Source organism: Ursus arctos, unplaced genomic scaffold, assembly GCF_023065955.2.
Source record: "Ursus arctos isolate Adak ecotype North America unplaced genomic scaffold, UrsArc2.0 scaffold_8, whole genome shotgun sequence".
Lineage (NCBI taxonomy): Eukaryota > Metazoa > Chordata > Mammalia > Carnivora > Ursidae > Ursus > Ursus arctos.
In genome coordinates this window covers 10,877,442-10,900,705 of record NW_026623100.1, presented here as the reverse complement: position 1 = coordinate 10,900,705, position 23,264 = coordinate 10,877,442, and the positions used below count along the sequence as shown (strand labels likewise).

General features: G+C 50.8%; 1 protein-coding gene across 15 annotated transcripts in view; it reads left to right on the top strand.

Moving 5' to 3' along the window:
* The window catches only part of INPP4A (inositol polyphosphate-4-phosphatase type I A), a 131,630-nt gene extending 110,578 nt beyond the window's left edge, over nt 1-21,052 (top strand). For 8 of the 15 annotated variants that reach the window (XM_044378555.3, XM_044378575.3, XM_026487467.4 and 5 more), the window contains 4 exons: nt 1,536-1,633; nt 5,349-5,461; nt 9,090-9,244; nt 13,345-18,309. In XM_044378555.3, coding sequence (XP_044234490.1) covers nt 1,536-1,633; nt 5,349-5,461; nt 9,090-9,244; nt 13,345-13,525 — 547 coding nt within the window. In that variant the 3' untranslated portion in view covers nt 13,526-18,309. The other 7 variants (XM_026487460.4, XM_026487473.4, XM_026487457.4 and 4 more) reach the window with 2 other exon arrangements.
* The last annotated feature ends 2,212 nt before the right edge of the window (nt 21,053-23,264 follow it).

Sequence of the window (23,264 nt, the reverse complement as noted above, 5' to 3'; positions counted from 1 at the left end):
ATGTGCTATCTTCCTTTTGGGCCTTTGGGACCCAGTGGTCAATATCCATTGACCCCTAAGTATAGGGTCACCCTCACTTAGCAAATGTGGTGTGGCTGGTGAGAGACACTGAAGAAGTTTGAGTAGAGCAGGACACAATCACATCTACATATTAAGTGGATCACTTGCGGGTCATGTGCCAGACAGATGTGAGGGGGACAAGTGTGATGAGGAGGTTGTTGGAAAGGGTACAGGCCAGAGGCGGTGAGCTGGATCAGGCAGGGGGTAGTACAGATGTAGGGACAGACTGAAGGACTGTTTCAGTGGTGAAATGAAAGGTTTGGTCTTCAGCTGGGCAGCGTGTGAGAGAGATGGTGAAGAGAATAACGGACCACGCTTCCGGGTCGGTAGTGAGTGTGTGTTGCCACCCACTGAGCCCAAGAACCAGAAGGGTCATGCTCAGGGGCCGAGGGAGCCTGGCTTAGGCTGGGGCCACCAGCCCAGGAAGCAGAGACCTCTAAGTTGTGAGCAGAACTGGAGGAGCCTACTTCATGGAGAGTGGGCGGCATCAGGAGGCCGGCAGGGAGTTGTCCCAGCGAGGACAGTAATGCTCCCTGCGTCGGGCAGCTGCTGTTCCTGGTGACTACAAGAGCAGTTTCTGAAAAGGTTGAGGCAAGGCCACATCGCAGCAAGCAGAGGGGCAGGTGGAGGAAGGGTGAGACAGTGGGGGTGGAGAAGACTTGGCAAGTGCCAGGTCTTTGCTCATTCATCTGCTTTTGGGACACTGACCCCTCAGCTCATAAACAAGCCCAGCTCACTGTGTCCTGGGGCAGTCCCCGAGGGAGCATGTGCCTAGAGGAAAAGCCATTGTGGGCATCGGGGTGGGTGGGCTGTGATGCACCCGCAGGAGGGAGTCCTGCCTGTTGAAGGATGACCTGGGACCATGAAGAGGCTGATGTGCTTGGAGGTCACTCAGCAGGGCAGTGGCAGAGCTGGACTGGGCACCCAGGCCTAATGACCACCCTGCATGACCGCCTCTGGCATGTCCTGGCTACCTGCGAGGTGTGCGGAGGATGAGCCTGCATGGAGAGAGGAGCGCTAGGGCCTCCCATACAGCCCGGGGGAGCAGCTAGTCAGGTGTGGTTATCCAGCAGGCAGAGTGACTTCCGCTTCGAGTGCAGGACTGGGTCCTCACTCCCCAGCCGGAGCCCCATTGCTGTCCCCTCTCGTAAGCACCTCCAGGAAGGGAGGACACAGGGCCGCCCAGCAAGCATTCGGGAGAGGGGTTTCTATGCATGATGCCGCACGAGGGCCTGGGACAGATAGAGTTCCGCTCACCTTTGAGGCACATCTGTACCAAGTGTGCATGGTTCCTGCTAATGAAATGTAAACCAGTCACCGACAGTAGAGACGGCCCGGTGCTTGGGAGGAGGAAAGCGGCTTAGGGTTCAGCTGTGCACCAACCCTTGAGAGAATCGACATTGTTAGCTTCAGTGCAGTTATGCTCATGCTAGAAGGAAGTGTCTGACTCATGGTGTCCCGTCTGACCTCCGTAGGTTTGGAGATACGTCTTTACAAGAAGTTATTAATGTGGAAAGTTTGGTGCGGTTAAATTCCTACTTTGAGCAGTTTAAGGAAGTTTTGCCTGAGGATTGTAAGTATTTCTTCACTCACGGTCGGTTTCGTTTTCACCTGTCTTCTGTCTTGTGTCACTTTGGGTGCTGGAGCCTTTCCTGCGGCTCAGGCTGTCTGCTCACCCACCGTCCAGACACTGCCTCCGCACGCACAATTCCCCCTTTGCTTCCTTGTTCCCCAGCAGCCTGGTCACCTACTCGGACTCCGCCTGGCTTGAGTCCCCACCCAGAGAAGCTTCCGTCAGGCTGTGGCCCTTGCTGAGTCTTCTCTGGCTGGTTGTCTTGTCACCTGGATACTGCGGGGCTTTCTCACAAGCTGTCCGGGCCACTGGTGTTCACTGATGCCAGCGGCCGGTGTTGTGCCCCTGCTGGTAGGACAGGTGGGGTCACAGAGGCAGGTCCCCCAGTCAGCCCCACGCTGGGGTGAGCTCCCCATGCACCTCCTTCTGTGGTACATAGAGTAGGATGCTGGGCAGACACTTAGTGCTGGGTGTGGGGGTTCGGGGGGCCCTGTGTGGGTGTCCCCAGAGGCAGGGGAGAGTGACAGCAGCCATCACTCTGCTAACAGCCCTCCCTGTGCCCCTGGACTCAAGCAGGGGCCCCGGGCTCACCGCACTCACCGCACTATCTGTACAGGGGAATTCTCTCCTGATTTCATACTTGCTGAGCACCTGCCCTGTGTAAAGCACCATGGGACCCAGTGAGAATGAGACTAGATCCCGCCTGGTTAGGGATGGGCTCTGCTTCTCTGTGCTGGCACTGCCCCGGCTATGAGGGGGCGCCCCAGGTGAAGGAGGCAGACTCAGTCCCTGAGTAACACCAGTGTCCTTAAGGGAGATTCTGGAGGAGGGAGATGGGAAAAGCCTTCATTCGCATTCCCGGGTCACTGATGTGCCTGGCGCTTGCCGTGCTCTGCGCACATTTCCGCACTGACTCCCCACGACAACGCCACCACCCAGGTGTCAGTATTGGTTGTGCGGAAGGGTTGGCCTGGCTCTGAGGCTCGGCACTTAGTCGGCGAAGATGCCCTCTTAGGAGACGCTGTGTTGCAGGGGACCTTGGGCCAGGCTGGGGAGTTGATGTCAGTTTCTAGCAAGGAAGCGGAGTGGGCAAAGGCTTCAGGGATTCGTCTGGAATCAGCAGGAGTGTGCTGAATGGCTTGGAAGAGGGGTGCAGGCTGCTGTGCACAACGTTTTCTTCTCCCTCCAGCTCTGACCTGGGGGTGTGGGTAGCTGGAGAGGAGAGGCACAAGGGGGAGTCGCTCTGGGAGCACGCTCCTTCGCAGCTGCGTGAGACAGTGCTGGGGAAGAGAGAGCTGTGGGCACGTGGTGGAGAGACACAGGGCCTGCGCTGACCATGGCCACACGAGCTGGCGCCCACTGATGGGCAGAGGAGCGGGGTTGGGGGGGTGAGGAGAGCAGCCCAGGCACCAACAGCCTTTGTGATATGGGACACAGGCCACAGGTGAGGCCAGATGGGGCATACCTGTTGCCACCTTGGTCGGCAGCACAGGTGACATGGGGCTGTCTCATGGCTTGGGTCACTGTGTGCAAGAGGAAGGGACTGAGCATAGAGCCTCTGGGGAAAGACCCACGTGGAGATGGCTTGAGAAGATTCAGTAGACAGGTGGGAGAGAGTCCTTGCAGGCAGGAGAGCAGGAGTGTTACCTGGGTGCCGAGGGGGCAGTGAGGGGAGGAGTCCCTGGTGACTTCTGAGGCACAGTCAGTGTGGCCAGGGCTGCAACCAGGGCAAGTGACAAAATGACACTGCCTCAGTAGGCCACTCTGCCCCAGAAATCAGAGATGTGAGGTGGGTGATGGGGGAAGGAGCTAGAGAAACACTGGCTGCAAGATGCAGGAGCAGCTGGGGCTACACTCGGGGGCTGCTGTGGACAGGGGGAAATACAGGTGTTCATGGCAGGTGGCCTCGGTCTCCCCGGGGAACCGCAGAGATGCCGGCGCTGACCACACACTGGAATTCACTGGGGAGCCCAGACAGTCCTGATTCCCGGGCCCCACCCCAGAGTGGTGGGCATCAGGAATTCCAGAAACTCCCAGGTGCCAGGTTGACAGCCATTAGTGAAAGGATCTCCTGGTGCTGCAGGTCACCAGTGGCTGGGCTCTTGGGAACCCCCCGGTATTGAGGTGTCCTTACGTGCTTCGGTGACCATAGTTGAAAGTGATGGATTTGTCAGATCCTTGCCAGGCTGTTTACATACTTGACCTGAATTAGCTAACGTGATCCTCACAGCAGCCTTGGGGGATGGGCCTGATTCCACACTATTTGACATTTGAGGACACTGAGACAGGAGGGTGAGTCTCCCAGGAAGGGAGCCCAGGCTGGCTGCCACCAGTGCCCACCTTCCAAGTGCTGCAAGGGTCAGAGAGAGTAGAGCACTGAAGCTTGGACTGGAGGGACAGGGTCTTTTGCAGGGCCAGGCCCCTGGCCAGGGCACCATGAAGGGGAGGAGGGAGGAGGGATGGAGGCCATGTGGAGGGCAGTGAGTGGGCACAGTGAGCCATGTGGTCAGGAAGTGGGAATTCCGTGCTCGGTGTCTTGGAGGGCAGCCTGTTTCCAGTGATGTGAGACCCCAGGAGATGTAGCCTGGTGATGAAGACCAAAGAAGGGTGCGGTCTACAAGACAAAAGCAGGCCAGGCGTGGGCCTCTCCAGGGTGGACCAGTAGGACAGGACCACAACCCAGAAAGGTGGGGAGCAGCAGCCCATTGTGCCTTCAGCCCCAGGAGAATCGGGGCTCTGTGAGGCCGAGGAGATGGAGCGCAGCCAGTGAATACCCTCTCAGTCTGCTCGGTTCATCAGTGGGCAGGTGTGCACTGACCGGGCCGCAGGGGAGGCCAAGGAGAAGCTGCAGCCAATCTGGGGAAGTAACGTGCTGTGTCTCCTCCAGGAGACAAGCTTGCCTCCTCTGGGCTCCCACAGCCTCCATCACTGACTGAGCCCCTTATGAGCAGGAGCCCCCTTTCCACGTCCGTTTCTGCCCCAGTCCCCTGATCGGCATGGTGCCGGGCACATACCAGGTACATGCAATCATTAGCCTAAGATCCTGGGTACACGAGGGTGAGCTTGTGTGGTGGAAACTCTGTGTGCAGCTGGATCCCAGAATTCCATGTGTTTGGTTTTAATGTGGGGATTCAGGCACCATGGCTATTTTTCTTGGACTTGACCTGGAGGCTCTTCTCTTTTTCTCTGATGATCCTGGGATTTAAAAATCCCAGGTTTCTTAGGTGAGGGGATCGGACTGATCTTCCAGTTCAAGGGGTTCTGAAAGGGCTGGAGACTGTCATGGTGGCAGAGGGAGGCTGTGAGGGAGAGTAGGTCACTCTGGGTCCATGGGAGGAGGCCCTACTGCCCACATCCCCAGGGGTAGCCAAGCCCACTCAGTGGCCAAGACCCATTGCCCTAAGCATCCTCCTCCCTGCGGAGGCTCTGAAGACCAGAGCCTCCTCCCGCCCTCAGTGACCCCATGTCTGTGCTCCAGCCCCTCAGAAGAGCTGAAGGAAGATGAGTGTTTGCCCTTGGCAGGTGGGACCGAAGTGGCCGTGAAAGTGATTTAAGTGCTCCCACGTCAGTAGCCAGGGCCAGTCCCTGAGCACACCCCTTCTTGCATAAGTCACCCCAAGCTTCCAGCTTGGCCAGGAGCCCATGCTGTTGTCGCCTCCGTGGGCCACAGGCCTGGGTGCCCTGCCAGCTCTCACAGATTGCCCCTGTCTTGCAGGCCTACCTCGATCTCGGAGCCAGACGTGCCTGCCGGAGCTGCTGCGTTTTCTGGGCCAGAACGTACATGCCAGGAAGAATAAGAACGTCGACATCCTCTGGCAAGCCGCCGAGGTAGTACCCTCGTTATACTGAGGAAAAGAACGTCATTGTTGCACTTGCTGCCAGTAATAATTATGATAATAAATCAGAGTCTCAGCCAGGAGTAGAGAGAGCGAATTTCTGCATATAGACACAAAAGACAGTCACCGAATGTGTCCAGAACTCTGGAGGATACTGAAAGGTGCCTATGAGTCCATTACTTTAGGGCTGCCTGAATCCCGGTAAGCTGGACACAAGACTCTATCCCCTGGGGCATTTAATAAGCAGGCTGATGACAGTTGTCACCCGCAGAAGCCTGGGCAATCGATACCAGCTACAGCGTACTGCCTGCTGCATCTTTTAATGCCTTCGGAGGTAGACCACGGTGACCTTTGCAGTCTCTTTACACAGGATTGTTTGTGCCTTGCAGTTCAGAGCTCCTCTTTTCCCAAGTGCTTCCAGTATTTTCTCATAAATGTTCCTGTGGAGTTCATAGCTAGCCGTTCGCTCCCCCTGCTGAGGGTGGCCTTAACTGGTCTCCACGACAGCACTGTGACCTGTCCGGTGTTGCGGCTTGCACACGTAGACTCAGGAACGAGTGATCCCCAGATGGCATTCCGGCTCCCGGCCCGTCCGCCCTCTGCACCTGGGGAAGGAGAACACACCACACTGCCCACTCACACCTGGTTACCCCCGGTTCACAGAGCACAAGTAGCCATTAGGAGGGCTGTCTCTCCCCTCATACCCTCATGGCTTTCCTGAGCTGCTCATTCTAGAGCTTTCCTGTTCTCATCAGGCAAGTGTTCTCTCCACCCCGGGTCTCTTGCACGGCAGCAGACAGTCAGCTGGTCATGGTGCTTGCCTGCTGTTTGGGAGACCCTGTGTTTGAAAGCCTGTCTTCATGGAGCGCTGTCTTTGAACGCCCCTCACTTTGTGCCTTTCTTAGTGGCTGTGGCCACTGACGCCTTACTGTTGCATGCAGCTGTGAAGAGTGGACGTTCCCCTGTATATTCATGTGTTCATTGGGCCCTTCACGCGCCCCAGCTGGTAACTCGGTGCTCATGAAAGCTGTGGGATGGGTCTGTGGAGCTCCCCTTTCTGGGCCAGGCTGAGTGACAGGAAGCTTGAGGGGATTCATGGGCCTCATTTTTCAAATCTCGTCCTGGTTCTGAGACCTCATCTGCCCTTGCTCCCCCAGGCCAGGCCCAGCAAAGAGGGTGTAGAGTGAGCTCGTGCTTGCTGGGGTGCCTCTGCAGGCAGAGGAGCTCTGTACTTTCTTAGTATGTTTTAGGGGGGTGCTGAAACCCCTTGTCACACAGGTATCTTTGCAAGACTTCAAACACAGAGCAAGCTTTTCCTCGTGGGGCACGGAGGCCAGACGGTGACACAGCCAGATCCCTCTACAGTGGCACAGGGCAGCACCCATCCATTCACTCTGCTTGGAACAAGCATGCAGACAGCTTTACAGATGAGAGTGGATGCCGAGACCAGTGCACACCTTGTTTGGGAACGCGGTTCTGTTTTCCTCTTGCTAGACAATAGAAAAATCACCAGCTATGGCTGTGATCCACCATCCCCTGTAACCAGGTTAGAAAAGCAGCCCATCCAGTCCCATATATTTTGTTCCCAGCAGAGTTTCAAGGTATAGATTTTCAGGTGGAAAAGTCTCAGAGGCCCTGGATGTATCACTTCTTAGATTCTCCACCTGGGGGGGGGGGGTCCCCTGCGAAGACACGTATTTATGCAATGCCAAGTCACTCCTCTCTCAAGGCCTCCCATCCCCAGTTTGACCAGAGCTGCCCTCCTTTTCTGGATCTTATTTCTTTTCATTTCTGTATATAAACAAGGGGTCCCTGGCTAAACATGATATCATTGGTCAGGTCGAGGCCCTTATTTTGTGGATGGGGAGACCAGCCAGAGCCCCAGAGCTGGCTGATGGCCCCCTAGAGGCCGGAGCCTGGCACTGCAGATGGCTCTCCTGTGCAAATGCACTTCTGGTCACCCCCACCTGCCTTCTGGAGTCTCCTAGTTCTGGATACACCATCTATGAATGTGAACGTCCTTTGAACCTATTTGTGGTTCTAGCTTGTGCCACGGGTCCTGAACTGGGTCATGAACTCTGCAGCCTGGAGAATTCAGCGAGTAGGTGCACGTTCAGCTTCCCCTCATCATGTGGATTATATCACTCTTCACCCAGCTTAGGGGATGCTTAGCGTTTTTCTTTTTTTTCTTTCCTTTTAAAATTTTTTTGTCTGTTCTCAAGAGAAGACTGTCTTCCTCCTGATGGTCTTGGCTGAACTTGTTTGGGACTTTTCTCTTTTGTCTTTCTCTAAACACCGTGCTTAGGACTACACTGTGCTCTCTACCTGGTGGCATTCCTGGCAGTGGCTTCGCGTTCTTGGCTTTGCTGGCCTGAGACACAGGCATGGTGCCGCCTCCAGGGCAGTCTGCGGTGGCTCCGGTGCTCCTCTGGAGTGCGGCACGTTATTAGAGCTCACCATCATCTAGTTTTGATTTTTTTCGCTACATACAGTATTGTCCTACCTGGTACAGGTCCATAGGCCCTTATCTGAAGCTCCTGTGGGCAGATGTTTCGGAATTCACAGGTTTCCATCTTTTAGAAACGTGATTTGGTATACAGTTGGTGCACATATGTGTACTACATGCATATCACCTACTTGATGTGGTGCACATGTAGGATTGATCATACCCAGGGGAGTCTGGGGCAGCGCTCTGGAACCAAACTCATTAATATTGCTTTATTAAAAAATATAAATAGTTATACAAAATGGGATAAATGAAGATTATAAGTAATTCCGCATCAGCTCAGATCTGGCTATACTGCCAAATGAAGTTGCCATAAACTTAAAAAATCTTTTGTTTTAGGGCTTTCTGCTCTTGGAGACTGTGTACCTAGACTTATATCTAGTGGTACAAAGAAAATGCCCCCACATGTCCTTCCTGTGGGGGAGAAGGTGCCCTGGGGTGGCCTTTTCGCAGCCCAGAGGCTGCCCCACTGTAAGCTCCCCACTTGTGAAGGAGAGAGTGCACTGACCCCTGACCCCTGCTCAGCCCTGAGTGAGCTGGAGGATGGTGGAGGTGGCCAAGGGGAAGCTCTTCTGAGCTATTTCCATCTGTGCAGGTGAGGAGGAGAGTAGAGACAGTGAGTCTGTGCTATGCCTTCCAGAAAGGTCTGGAGATTTGCCCGGGGGCAGGGCATCCTGAGAGCTGCTCTGACCTCCTGAGCTGGTCTTTGCTGCCCTCCTTCGCCCAGGGCTCACAGCACAGGTCTGAATGTGATGAGATGGCCTGGGCACAGTTTGGAAGAGGGCAGTGGTTAAGGTGAGCACACAGACAGTGATGCCCCAGAAAAGAAGGGGGAGCCTAGGCCTGGAAGGAACGGCCTGGGGGGGGTGGAGTCACACAAGGGATGGGGACAGTCACACAGGGACAAAGGCGGTCCCATGGGCAGTGACATCGTTTCTGCTGCTGGCTCTGGCCGGACGTGGAGTTGGGGAGCAGAAGTAGAGGGAATGCCGGCCCGGGGGAGTTGGCCTTGCCACATGCCACCATTGACCATCCAGAGCCTGTGTCCCACGAGCGAAGCGTGTTCCCATTCTGTGGCATCTCCCTCTGAGCACAACCTGTGTCCCTGTTGCAGATCTGCCGCCGCCTTAACGGGGTCCGGTTCACCAGCTGCAAGAGCGCCAAGGACCGCACGGCCATGTCGGTGACGCTGGAGCAGTGCCTGATCCTGCAGCACGAGCACGGCATGGCCCCGCAGGTGTTCACCCAGGCCCTGGAGTGCATGCGCAGGTGAGTCCCGCTGCCCAGGCCGCCCGCCCCGCCTGCCCCGGGCTCCGTGTAAACTGCAGATGAGCCGGTCCTGCCGGAGCGCCCCCGGCCCAGGTCCCCTTGACTCCCGCCGGCACACTCTGGTTTGACTTCGGAAAATTCACTGACGTCTGCCAAGTCAAACCGTCGGCAGTCTCAAATTGAGCCTGTGTTCTCTTTCAAGTCGAGGGGGACGAGAGAGCTAGCAGTCTCTGTGAGCAGGACTGCTGTGAAATCGGTGACCTTAGGGCAAGCTTAGGAGTCAGGACGTTGCCCAGGGCAGTCCAGTGCGGCCGCGTGCGAGTGGTTGGGCACGTGGCGGCCCTCAGCCCCCCGCCTTGCTGCGGACGGGAACGAGGCCAGAGCTTCCTCAGCAGGCACCTGCTGTTTCCACCATGCGTATTCGCTCCTTTCAAACTTGAGAGAAGGAAATGCGTCTGCAGGTTGCACCGGTTTGCTCTGCTTCTTCTCTAGCCGTCGACACAGTTTGCTTTTCTTAGCAAAGTGTCACATAAATGTCTTATGGTAACGGCAGCAGCCCCCCCACCTGTCCGTGTGCCGTGGCGACCTCACCCTAATCATGTTCTGATTCTGAGGCAGCAGGCGTGTTTGCAGAATGAAACCCGGGACTAAAAACTGTCTACTGTTGATCGATGCCTTGTTTCAAGCACTGCTGGGGAGCACCTTACCTCACATACCAAAAGAAAGGATAAGAAACCTGGCTTTCCCGTCTCCTTCAATGTAGCCACCAATGCTGTCAAAGTCTCGTTTCCAACGGTCACTCCTACTGAATGTTCTGTATCATTTGTCCTCTCACCAAATTCTTTAAAGCGTTCAATTCTCTTATCCTTTCTGTATGTTTCTGCCGTTTGACCTTCTCACAATAACCCACAAAAGTGATGCCTGAGCTCCTGCCTCTTGATAATAGCATTTTGTAGGAATGGAAATGTGTTGTCCCTGTTTTGTCTTTTCCACATTCATCCAAACCCCTCTCTGTGACCTCGGGGCTTCTATTTATGCACGTGTGGAAAGTTCACCGCCTTCCCTGTACTGAGGCTCAGGGAAGCAATGGAGACTCTTGAGACCCCTGCCCAGGCACCCTTAGTCAAGCCTGCCCTCGCGGCCTGTCCCTGCTGCCATGAGGGCGGCAGGGCCTGGGCTTCCAGCCATGCACGTCTGCACCCTGTGAGCTGCGAGGTGCTGGGAGGGACCACCTCGGTGAGATGCAGGCCTCTGCTAGAGAGGAAACACGAAAAATGGAAGAGGGGGGATACCTGTGGCTGTCAGAGCGGAGTAGGGTCAGGTCCACTCAGTAGACCAGGCCCTGCGTCAGGTGTACAGCTACCCAGTCCTGGCTTCTGGAACAGATTCGATGAGAACAGCAATTCGTTCTGACCTCATCTGTACACAGAGGTCTCTGGAGACCAGGGAGAAAGGGGCTCCTTAGAAAGACACAGGGGCGACCGCATCTCCTGGGGCTGTGTGGGCAGGACCCGCACGCGCACAGAGTAACTGCTCCGGCCTTCCGCACACATCACTCCATCACCTAAGAAAGTGATACTCCTTGTAGCAGAATTTAAAAACACGGATAAGCCCCTCCACCAGCTGTTCTCGCACCCCCACCTCAGAATCCTCCGTATTCCTACTATTAACAAGCAGCCGTGCTCATGTCTGATTAGACACGCACACACAAGCACATAGGCGTGAGTGCGGTTAATACGCACGCTGGGGTCGCCCGTGCCTGAGTAACGCACAGGACACACAGATGCGCGAACAGATGCAGCTCGGTGCGCGGTTGTGCCTGTCGTGGCCTACTTTTTTCATTTTGCTGTCTTGTGAGCATTCTTTCAGGTTAGTAAGTGGAGACCTTAGGATTTCGAGCACACCATAACGATCCAGTTGGCTGCCAGGGAATAGCTAAGCCGATGGTGGTTGTCAGCACCTCGAACCAGGGGGCCGTGAACCCCCTTATGGATGCTCCTGGCCACGCCTGCCGCGTTGATCCCTTAGGTTAAAACGTACACACCTCTGTAAGGTTTTCATACAAATCGTCACACTCCCACCCCTGTCCCGAGCACCTGCTCGTCCACCCTCCGGGTGCTGTCGTGCCCGTCCCTCGTCGGAGCGCTTCCGAGTCTGTTAAGTCGGTGTTGCTTTCCTGTGTCACAGGTGAGGCCCCCGAGGTCCTGAGTAGAGAAAGATCTTCCTCCCTGGGCCTCCCTCTGCCTCTCTAAACCTCCCCCCTCCACCTCTAATTATGGAAGTCTTTTTAATGTGTTCTATTTATGTTTTCCTGAATTTTCTAAAATCTCTGAGGTAAACATGTAATCTCACTTACTAATCATGTCAGATATTATTACACAAGAACCAAGCCCGATCACAGCCCCCCTGCACCCAACCCCGGGACCCAGTAGCTCCAGCAGCCGGGGCTCCGAGCTCACCACCGCCTGTCTGCCTGACCGCATCGCAGCTCAGGCCGACACCGCGTGTGGTTGTTTGAAGGTGATTTTCTGGATTCTCCCCTGTGGGGAAGACATGCATCTGTCCATAGACTGCAAGCCTGAGGTGGCTGGGTCACTAGCCAGAATTTCTGGCCATAGTGTGGCCAGGACCTATGGCTCAGCCAGGAGCCCTAAGGAGGCAGCAGAAAATACTGGACCATGCCTTGAGTGGAGGAATGCATTTTGGTTCTCCTGCTTTCTCGCTTGCATCTGACCAGATGGAAGAGCAGAGCATGCAGGCAAGGCTGCAGGGCGGAGAGAGGGGGTGGGGTAAGGGGGCAAAGCTGACACTTGGGCTGTTTCTCCGGGAGGCCCAGGATGAGCAGTGGCCAGTGCTGTGCTAGCAAACGTTTACCAACCAGCTCCCCGCCTCCACCACCAAAAAAAGCCCTGATCTGTAGTGTTTGCCAGTTTCTGTGGCATAAATACTCCCACTGGGGCTTATTTCCAGCTACCGGTGTGACATCACGGACACGGAGTTGGGAAGAGATGTGTACGCACGGCTCTTGCAAGCCTTTGGAGCCCATGCCAGCTCACCGCGCGTGGTGCCTCTCTGTCCCCAATCCAGGGCTGAAACGCTCACAGAGTGGGCCTTCCTAAGTAGCCACAGTGACCCCCCCTCCTGCCCCCCGAGACTGCCCTGACTGGGAAAGTGTCCCCAGTCTGAACGACACATCCCGGCAGGGCCATTCCAGGGCTTCCAGTTTCCTCTGGGGAAGCCCAGGAGAACTCTGCTTGAGGAAGGACCCCATGCTGCTCTCTCTGGGGCCCGCATCTCTGCTTCTGTGTCACTGTTGCCACTTCGGTGGACACTCATAGAGGTTGCGGCTCCAGAGCCAGTGCACCTCAGTCTGTTTTCCTGGGGCACCAAAAGGGGGAAAAAACCCCCAGAATTTCCGATGGGAGCTCGGTTGGATTCGCGGTTGGGATCACCCTGTAGAACAGTAACCTGAACGCCCGGGGACGCCAGCAGCTCACGCTCTGCCGCTGCTCAGCCTGCCAGCCAGGGCGAGTCTGGGGAGGGCTCTGCCTCTGACGATACTTGAGGTAAATGGTCGTTGTTTGAATGGTTCATCAAGAGGCAGCTTTGGTGAAGTCCGTCGCACCGCGCCCCCGCTCAGGCATCTGTGAGAAGGTCAAACACCCCCCCAATGGTTCTTCATGTTCAGCTTGCTTCTTGAAACCCACGTCTTGGCAGCATGTGAGAGCATGGCGGGGCAGCATGGAGTTGCGCTTGGCCAGCCGAGAGAGCGCGAACATGGAAAACCATTTAGTCAACCTACATGTGTTCGTTTTCGGTAGAAGACGGTATTTTTTCTTATTTTCACTTCTCTTTCTCTCCTTTCTTCCTGTGACTGTGCTGGTTTTGTTTTGGTACCCCTTCCACACCCTTTTCTGCTCACCCTCTTTTCTTTCTGTTGTGGCTCCATCTCATTTTCTGATTTGTTTTAAATCTTACCGTTTGGTTCTCCTCTTTCTTCCATACTTTTGATACAATCCACTGCATGTGTCTTTTTTTTTTTCCCTTTATTTCCTTTGCCTTTTTCTTTTCCTTTCTCCCAAACTTTTTCCTTTTCACAGCATTGGAACACGGGAGGTAGTCACCCAGAAGAACTTGAGCGGCCTGGTGCCCATCCGAGACTTAAGACTAGACCCCAGCCTCCTCTGTTCCATCCCTCTGTTAGCCCTGAGCCCCAATTTACTGATTGTGTGGCTCTTCCTGAGCATAGCATACCTGGTGACCAAATTGCGTTGTAAATGAGTATCGTTGCGAAAAGTCAGTACTAAGTCACAAGAAAAACAAAAGTGCCAGATTATGTCCAGCCACCTGTGTACCTAACTGGACAGAAGGAATGTGTCAGAGCGTGGTCTGCCAAGAAATATTTCATGCCTTACAGTTTGACGTTTCGTTGTTCTGAACTGTAAATACCTGCCAAATTATTTCACCGAGAGGACTCGTGCGTTTAAATTCCATCGAGTTTTCAGTGCTTGTAACACGTTCTTACGGTGCCCTGTCACTGCATTGTTTAGCTGGCCTGGAGTTACTTGTACCAAATCTCTCACCTTCTGGTGTAAAGCTATTTATTACCTGTATATCTCCTGTGCCCTGTTTCCGAGAGAAGGGGATTCTGTCTGAAGAGAATTTGTATATTTGATACTATTCTTTAATGTACCGCTAACCTTTCCTTTCCTTTTGAAGAGAAACGAAAAGGACAGATAGATGCTTTATAACCGGCTCATCTAGACCAACCTATTTAATAGGACATGTACCTTCTGCTTTCATTTCAAAGCGTAGTCCCTGACCTCAGAGTAGCAAACACTTTGCAGAATCGTACCATTCCTCGCTTGTGTTTATGATTTCCAGTTTGAGACGACACAAAGCTGTGACCGCAGTTGCCCATTGTACCAGGTCAGGCACATTAAAATAACATCCTGCATGTGACTTTCAATTTACTCTTTGACATCTTTAAGGATCACTAAACTGGTTACGGGAATTAGTGCATATAGGAACAAAAGGCTGTTAAAGTTAAATACATTAATTTTTCATGAAGCAGTATTTTTCATTTAAAAAAAAATCAAATGTGATTGATAATGATAATTCTGAAAGTCAAAAAAAAAAAATCCAAAAATGGAAGCCTAACCTTTGGGCACTTGTGGCAGATGGAACTGTGAGAGAGAAGGAGTTGCTTGGGTTTGTGCTATTAGCGCTCTTCATGTAACATGGAAATGCCCAGAAAACGAGGTGGTTCATAACCTTAACTTTCACATTTGGCAGAAGAGTAATTGAATGTCTGTAAAGGTAACAGAATAAATTAGGGGGAAATTCCATGGATTCTGTATAAGAAATACTCAGTGGCTTCTCTGTTTTCCAGGGCAAACTATGCCATACTTCTGTTTTTGACCACCGGCTGGTTCCCCATACACTGGATTTTATGAAAGTGGATTTCTTTTTACTAGTCCAGAAAAATTGGAGTGAATTTAGAGAAGCTGTCTTTTCCAGAAACTTTACACCCATGCATACACACAAACCCAGTCCTCCACAGAATCTGCCCCCTCACTTGCCTCCCCCACAATGTCCGGAACTTACTCTGGGACTTCTCTGGTTTGGCATCAGTTCCGAGTCCGCGTCCTAGGAATGGTAGAAGTGGTTTGCGACAAATGACAAATGCCAGACTCAGGCTTGACGTTCTAAGGCTGCCGTCCTCACACCCCTGGGAGGCCCTTCTTTCTCAGAACCGCTGAGCACCTGCAGGAGCCTTAAGGCAGGGTTTCTGCCTGTAGGGGAAGCCGGTCTTCTCAGGAGTGCCATGTGGCCACTCTGTCTTTTCTAGAACAACTGAGGTGGCCATTCTGGGACACAGTTCCCAACGCTCCTCAGGAGGGAGTCTCACCGGCTGCCAAGTGACAGGTGGTGTTCAGTTGTAGTAACACAACACTAGTCACTGTCTGATCCGTGATTCTTTGAGAGGTATGTTCACCTCCTGCCTCCTTCAAATTGGGGTGCATGCGTCAGCGCTCCAAGACTGGTTTATATACTTCACTGGAGAGAGACAACGTGGAGTCCGCTGGCGCTTTCAGCTCCCATTCCACAGCTTCCCAGTCCCTGCTCTGGTTCAAGTGCCCCTGACGCCCCACGGAGGTGACACGTGCCTGTGTCCGCCACCTCCAGGCCTGGCAGAGACTATGCACCCACGAGGGAGGCCCCTCTGACTACAGATGGCGCCCCTTCCACTCCCAGGCCCATGGGTGTTGCTGTGCCACCCCCAGAGACTCCTCCCAGGACCTCCCCACCCAGCAAAGGGAGGCCCCTCCGGGCCTGCTCCTCGCTGTCATGGTGCCAGCCAGGCCTTCCTGCCCTGTGTTGATTTGGCTGCTAGGTTGACAGAGAAATAAGTTGGAAACGAGAGAAGATAAGGTTCTTTGCTTTTCTCTTCAGGGGCTGAGCCAAAAGGCCGTGCACTCTAGCTGTCTCCAGTCATGAGGGTTAGCACAAGAAAGAACGTCAGGAGATCAGCTTAGGCTCTGAATTGTTGTTGCCAGTCTTTCTTCAGAACTTCTGAGGAAAGAGACTCATTGCGCTCGCCCTTTGTGCTGAATTTTAGCATCACTAAGGCTTTTTCTTAGGAAATCGGACTCAATATACATCTGAAAATCTTTTCTGCCTTAGTGAGAAATAGGCTGGATGAAACACACGTGGGAAGCTGGTTCACAAGAGGGGAGTCGGGTATTTGGTGGTGGTTTTCAGGCTGCTTCTGAGATGACGCTAGCACCGGGCGGGACATTGTCGGTGGCCACCAACACTAGTACTCAGGATCACTGAGACCCCGGTGCGTCCAGATGGGTTCCAAAGTGGGAGATCCACACCAGAAAGGGAGAACCAGAGGAGTCCCCAAAGTTAGTCGTCAGCTGGGTTTCCATTCTGATTTCTCATTCAAAAAATGGATGTCCTTGAAATAATTTACCTATAGGATAAAAAATAATGGTGGAGCTTTGAAATAGTTAAATCCCTCTTTCTAAAATCTATCCAAGACCTTTTCAGTGTGTGCTGTTAGACACCTGGGAACTATGCAGCCGATGTGATCCATGATGGTGTTCTGCTTTAGGGACAGAAGGCTGGCCCCTGCGACAGGAAGTGCCAGTTAGCAGTGCACACTCTCTCCCCTCTGCAGACTTCAGTCTCACGCACTAGCACCCAAGCTTGTGCAAGCAAGTCACGACAGCATCGGCGTGCCGTCAGCCTCAGCAGTCAGATTTTGTAAATTCAGTACATTTGAGGGAAAGTAAATACGACTTGCTTTAAAAATTAAATTTCATTGAAAGGGTAATCTTAATTACAACTTCTTGAAATTCATATTTGGTCAGTTAAACCAGTAATTAGTTTCTTTAACATATGTAAATAAAAGATAATGTCGAAGTTGACAAATTATTCTTCTTTGCTTCTCCAAGCAGTTTGGCATTTACTAGTGATAGGTGGTCCTTGAAAAGTGAGTCTGTTTCTATATAAATAGAGAAGCCATATCTGAAATAGTTTGATAATGTGAGAGCTTCCAAAGATTAAATAAGACTAACTGTGCATAGGAACCTATAGCTTCTGCTTTAAATGGAATTATATTTTTTTCTGATTATTGGACATTAGACAAACATGATCATTCTTTAATCTAGGGGCTCCCTGCTTGTATGTCCCAGGCGTTCAGCTCCAATGACACGTCTCGCTGATGGCTTGAGGCTGTGGTGACAAGAAAGCATAGCTGAGTTACTAAATTACTTAATAAGAAGCAGGTGGATACTTTTCTAAAATACCTGAGCTTATCTTTTGAATAAAGTTACTCTTACCAAAAATATTTTACACGTTCTTGATAACGAGACTGTCATTTTCACTTTAAAAGGCCTGAGCAATTGCCACTGATATTTTTTTAAAATGCATGACATAATGGTCTTCATACGATTTGAAATATTTTTTTTAAATCACTATTTCTTGATAACTCCAAATTTTACATCTCATAATGGGGATTTTTGTACTGAATTTGATAACTAGTTGATTTAATTGCTAGTCTAAGAATAATATAAAAATGTAAAGTTCTGTACTTATAGGAAGTCATTTATATTTAGAACCGCTTTTGCCTGTTAATTTGATGTCTACAGCGGAACATTTCCCAGAGAACTCCCCTGATGCTCTCACTTGGGAATGTGAGGCCTGCCTGATGGCTCATCCTCCTGTTCAGCATTTGCTGTGCCCACTGAGTTGCCATGACAACCCTCATCCAGTACAGCTGGGGATGAGGCTGGGAGCGGGTTCTCTAGAGAAGGGCACCTGTGGGCTCTCACTGGCTTAGTGGCACGCCTGTGAGAGGTGACCACAGTGAGGACAGCCCACCCGAAGAAGGCTGCCACGGGGAGATCTCAGTGGGATCACTCCTTCTTGACACTTCTGGCCGCAACAGCTGTGCAGACCCAGCGTGCCACCATTGCATGGGCTCACTGATTGCTTTGCACCCAGGACCGCTGTCTCCTCAGTGCGGATGGCCTGTTAGAGCAGCCTTCTCAGCCAGAAGGCTTTGCTACATACTGAATTCTGCAAGGAAAATGAGCATTTTGAATTTGAGGTGATTAATAGCCATCGCTAACATAGAAAAATGCAGCTCTTGAAAAGCTTTGGTAGGAATAGCGCCATTTCTCGTTCCATTTAATTTGCGATGTGACAGAACCTTTGAACCGCTAGTTATGATAGAATCCTCAAATTACTTGACATGACATACATGAAAACCATTCACTGAAAAACAGAAGTTTGCTTCTACTTAGATACAGCGCTGCCTCTGGAAATGCCAGACTTGCAGTCCCATCCAGCATGTGTCCATGTCTGTGCTTCTTAGTTGCCTTCCTCGTTCAGAAGGCCGCCATCTTGCGTGCATATTGCTGTAAATGAGTCCGGCACCCATTTGAATTAATCAACATTTTTTTTAATGCTATGAAAATAATTCATTTCATCTTAGTTTAAGTCTTTTCTTTTTTCCTTTTTTACTGCTGTCATTTCTTGTGCTTGTTTTTTTCCCCAGTGAGGGTTGTCGAAGAGAAAATACAATGAAGAATGTTGGAAGTCGCAAATATGCATTTAATTCCCTGCAGCTGAAGGCTTTCCCCAAGCATTACAGGCCTCCCGAAGGGACTTACGGAAAAGTTGAAACATGAACACACGGTTCCTCTAATTAGCTGTTACATACTAAATGTGGGTACCCTCTAGTGTCATATATGAATTCTTCAAGAAGACCTGAAGGATTGGTTTTTATTTTTGTGTTTTTTTAAAAAAAAAAATTTTCACTAAAAAGTCTATGGAGCATGTTTTCCACTGGAATCAGTAGGAGGTAATGTTTGGCTCAATAGTGTGGATTGTAGTGACTGCCCATTTAAATAGCCTCAGCCATAACCACACAGATATCATCGATAGTTACCTGTATGAATCAAGCTAGATACGTCTGAAATGCTAAAAACTTTTTTAAATGCCCACTTAGGCAGCTGCACACCTAACGTATTTTTCTACTGAGTAACTCAAAATTGAGCATTGAATTACAGTCTACTTTTAAAAACTCTGAATGTAAAACAGTAAATAATATATTAAATTATTGGCTCCTGGGCAGACCAGTAGATGTTAAATGTTAACTCAAGTTTTGGGGAAAGAAGCTAGCTCTAGCTCGTGCAGTGAGAGCAAGTAGTTCCGACGAATTGTCCTGTCTGTGACAGCACAGGTGAAATCAGAAGGTGAAGTAAAGGCTGCTAAATCAGCCCAAGATAAGACTTCACTGGAATGTGGTACCTGCACAGCGGCCCACGGGGTGGGGTGGGGGGGCTCTGCCCCCATGCGTCGTAGAGCAGGGTGTGTGCTGGAGAATGTGAAGCCAGCTGTCCTGTGCTCTGCAGCTCCGTGGCTGGTCCTGCCTCTGAGGCACGCCTCCCCTCCTCCCTTCCTCCCCTGGTGTTGAGCTCTGTCACTCCAGGACCCTGCACGTGAGGTGTCTGCTGCCTCTCAGACAACAGTGGGGGATTTATGTGTGCAGGTGCTGGAAGCCTAAATATTTTCAGAACAGATGTCCTTTTGTGGGTTTCCCAATTTATCGTCTTCTAGAAGACGGTGCAATCACGTTGGATTGTCTGATGAAAGTGTCTCTTAGGTTTGCAGCACTTGTTACTGTCCTCTTCGCATTCTGTTATGTAAGATGACTATTGAGAAAGTTGACTTTATCTCCTACAGTGAGATTTTGAAAGGGATTAATGGGCCATAAAACTTAGGAATTTCATAGAAAATTATGTCCGGTCATCTATTATAAGATGATGATGAGTCTTATCTGCACATAGCAGAGATTTTTTTTTCTCAGTTTATAGGTTTGTCAGTTCTGTTTATCACGATTATTGTGTTTACATGTTATTTAAAAGGCTGTAAAAGTAATCTATGTGGCACATATCCATGATGCTGATCCTAATGATTTGTGAACCCGTAAGAAATTCCTAGGTCTAAACTTTGAGGTATTATTCGTGGGCTCCTTTAGACATGCTGCTTGGAAACGTGTAACGTACTTGGGCTGCTGAGGCACAGGCAAGGCCACCCACTAGCAGGGACCCAGAGCGGTAGGTGCGCAGGTGAGGGTGGAACTGCTGGAAGACCTTCCATACCCTTCCTAGGCAGAGCCTGCTTCTCTTGGTGCCCGTTGGTCGGGGGTGAGCGGATGCGGAGGACGTGCCAGGGAGCAGTGGCAGCAGCTCACGCCTGTCCCACAGCTGGCTCACGGTGGAGGGTGCAGGCAGAGACACTCCTGTCCCCCAAACCTGCTGCAGAGGCAGCGGCAGCTGGCGTCACATTCTCCTGCTGTGTCGGTCCCGGTTCCAGGATGGCTGATTTGGTCTCTCACCCCTCCCCCATTTCATTTAAGTTGTAATTTCTCTAGTATCTACGTATTTCCATCTTTTCTCGTTTTAACATCACTACCTTTAAAGAATTCCCTTGTCTTTTTTAAATTAAATGTTACCCATATCGTTTCCAGAATTTTTTTTGTCTGAAGAGCAAGCATTAAGTACCCGCATTTATCAAAAGGGAATATAGCAAACGTTGAGTCATCTGTTAGCAATTTTGCATGTGGCACCTTTATGTGAATTATTTTTCCAACTTTGGCTTCATGTTAAGGATCACCGTAAAACTCTAAGACTTGGCTAATGGCGTAGAAACTGTTGAGGTTTCAGTATTCCATGTGAGCACTACTCCGGGCCGCCGCAGGAGAGGAGAGCGGGGTGCATCCCCGCCGCGGCGCCCCGCCTCCCCACGCACGTCACGCGCTCCCCACGCTCGCTCGCGGAGCCAGGGCATGTACCCTGTCATGGCGGCCTGGGCTCCTTAGGGGGCCGGGAGCTCTGAGTCTTCAGCTGCACAGGAAAGCAATTTTACAGGTTACCATAAGACAGATTCCGTCCAGTGTTCCTGAGAAGTCCCCTCATTTAAAAAAGAAACGTTGAGACCTACCGAAAACGTGTGATGTCACGTGGATTCTGTCTAAGCACCTGCAGCACAGTTGCCTTTGGTTTCCTTAAAAATGTACAAATCTTGTATGATACAGTTTTGTCCCTCTGCAGTTGTATTTGCCAACCTTAGTGCATTAAAGTACTTTTATTTATTTGTTTTGGGTGGGCAGTATTAATATATATAAACATATAGTTACTGTTTTATATATTCTTAGCTCATTCAAAGCCATGTATGCTGTAAATGTGCTAGTCTTTAGAATGACAAATAATAAATAACAAGAACATCGAACTGGGTGTTGCCTGATTCATTCCGTTACAGTTAGGAGGAGGACTAGTTTTAGGGCTGCATCTGACCGGGCCATCAAAATGCGCATTGCAGCGAGCACGCGGGTGTTTGTAAGCATGAGACCGTGACAGACTTCTGTTTTATAACCTTGTTTTCTCTTCAGTGGAAGCAGAGGGGCTGTCGGGGGTGGGATTAAGAGCATGGACTTCAGCTTCAGACAGACCCAGCTCCCAATCCTGTTCTGCCACTCGCTGGCTGGTGACTCTGAACATGTTGCGCGCCCTCTCTGAGCCTCCGTTCTCTTGTGTGCGAAACATGGACACAATAATGGTACATTCTTTGTAAGGCAGCTGTGAGGTGCCTTGGCATTAAATGTTCATAAGTGTTAGCTGTTGTTCTCTTCCCAGGTCCATAAACACGGATCGTGTCTTCTCTGTGGCTTGCCTGGTCATCTCTTGTGTGATTTGCTAAAATGTAGTTCCATTAATGGTTTGATTGTTTCTTATAACCAGGATGGCATCTTGCACCTTTGCACCTTTTTCTCTGCACATGTGCCCAGTGATTGCCCTTGAATGAATTCCTGGCAGCAGACATTTACAATTGAAAGACAATTTAAAATTTTAAACATTTTTGAATTTTTAGTATTACCAAAGTGCTCCCAGAAAATTAAGCTACCACCTATTAGCAGGTGCCTTTTCCCCTTTATTCTCAATTTCCGTTTCTTTGATTACTGAAAATTGAACATCTTTTATACTTTTACAGGTATTTATACTTTTGTGACTTCATAGGAGTGTTGGTCTTTTTCACAGGTACTGTTTCTAATATATAGTATATTAACTCCTCTATTGTATGGTGCAGTTTTTAAAAACCTACTCATCAGTTGTCTTTGGTTTTATTTATAGTACGGAGTAGAGAGAAGTTTAAAGTTTTTATGTAATCAAATATGCTTGTTTTTTTCTTTTTGGTGCTTGTTCTGAAATCTAGTGGCTTCACCACTGAAGGTGACACAGGGCACCCCGTCCCTTGTCCGTGAAATGGATGTGGTGCTGTGTGCTCAATGAGGGACCGCACTAGGCTACACCACCCTGAGTAGAAAGCCCCCTCCCCATTGCTAAGATCTGGCAAACGGGAAATAACTTTGTCTTATTTTTATTACAGCTGTCACTCCCCAAGCTATGACAGATTCCTGAGAGCATAGGATCAGAATATCCACATTTCACATTCCCCCTCTGGCCCCTTTCATGCCTCAGCACTATCTTTGTGATGATTCCTTCCTGCACTAGGCTCCTCATGGGCCTTTTCGGCCAGTCCAGGCAGGTCTGAATTCAAATATAGACCTCTGTGGTATTTTCACTCGTTGTTGTATCATTTAATGACAAAAAAAGCTGGGACAGGTTAGAGAGGATACGAAACTTGCTTATGATTCCACACCTAGGAAGTTGATGTCCACATCAGAGAGACGAATTTAGAAAGACAGCACTTCACTACTTCTTCCCCCTTGCCGCTCACCCCTCATTGGCTCCTGTGACCTCACTCTGTCTCCTGGTTGTCCTGCCCCCCACCATCCCCCATCTCCCTGATTTGCTTGTTGTCCTCCACCCACCACTAAATCATGGTGTTCCCCAGGGTTCTGTCCATAACTCTCCTCTGTCTCATTTCAAATGCTTTTCCTGAAAAGTCTTAATAATTCCTATGGAATAAATTGCCACTTATTTGCTAGTGACTCCCAAGTTTCTAGGTCCACCCCAGACTCTATGTAGGCCCATAGCCATCTGGACATCTGGCCATCTCCTAGTCATTCTACTTGACTGTCTACTTTGGGATCTCACAGCATAGTGACAAAAAGTCATGCTTTCTCTCCAAGCTGGCTGAGCCATCCTCTGATAAATGACCCTACCTTCCACCCAGTGGTCTTCTTCTCCCTTCCCCTCCACATCCCATGAGCTGCTAAGATCTGTATCTCTTCATTACCCCTTCAACCTATCCTGTAATTCTGCCTCCACGCTCACAGCCCTGGTCCACATCCTGTCCCCTCTGATCCGGACCACCAGCCCTCAGCCTTCTCATTGCTGCTTCAAGGCCCATCTCAGGCCTGCCCTCCTCTATGGTGATTTCTCTCCACAGAATGAGTTGGTCCCTTAAAAAAAAGATTTTTCCTCATTCCATTGTGAATGTAACTATTTTATTGTATATCTCCTGCCCATCATGTTAC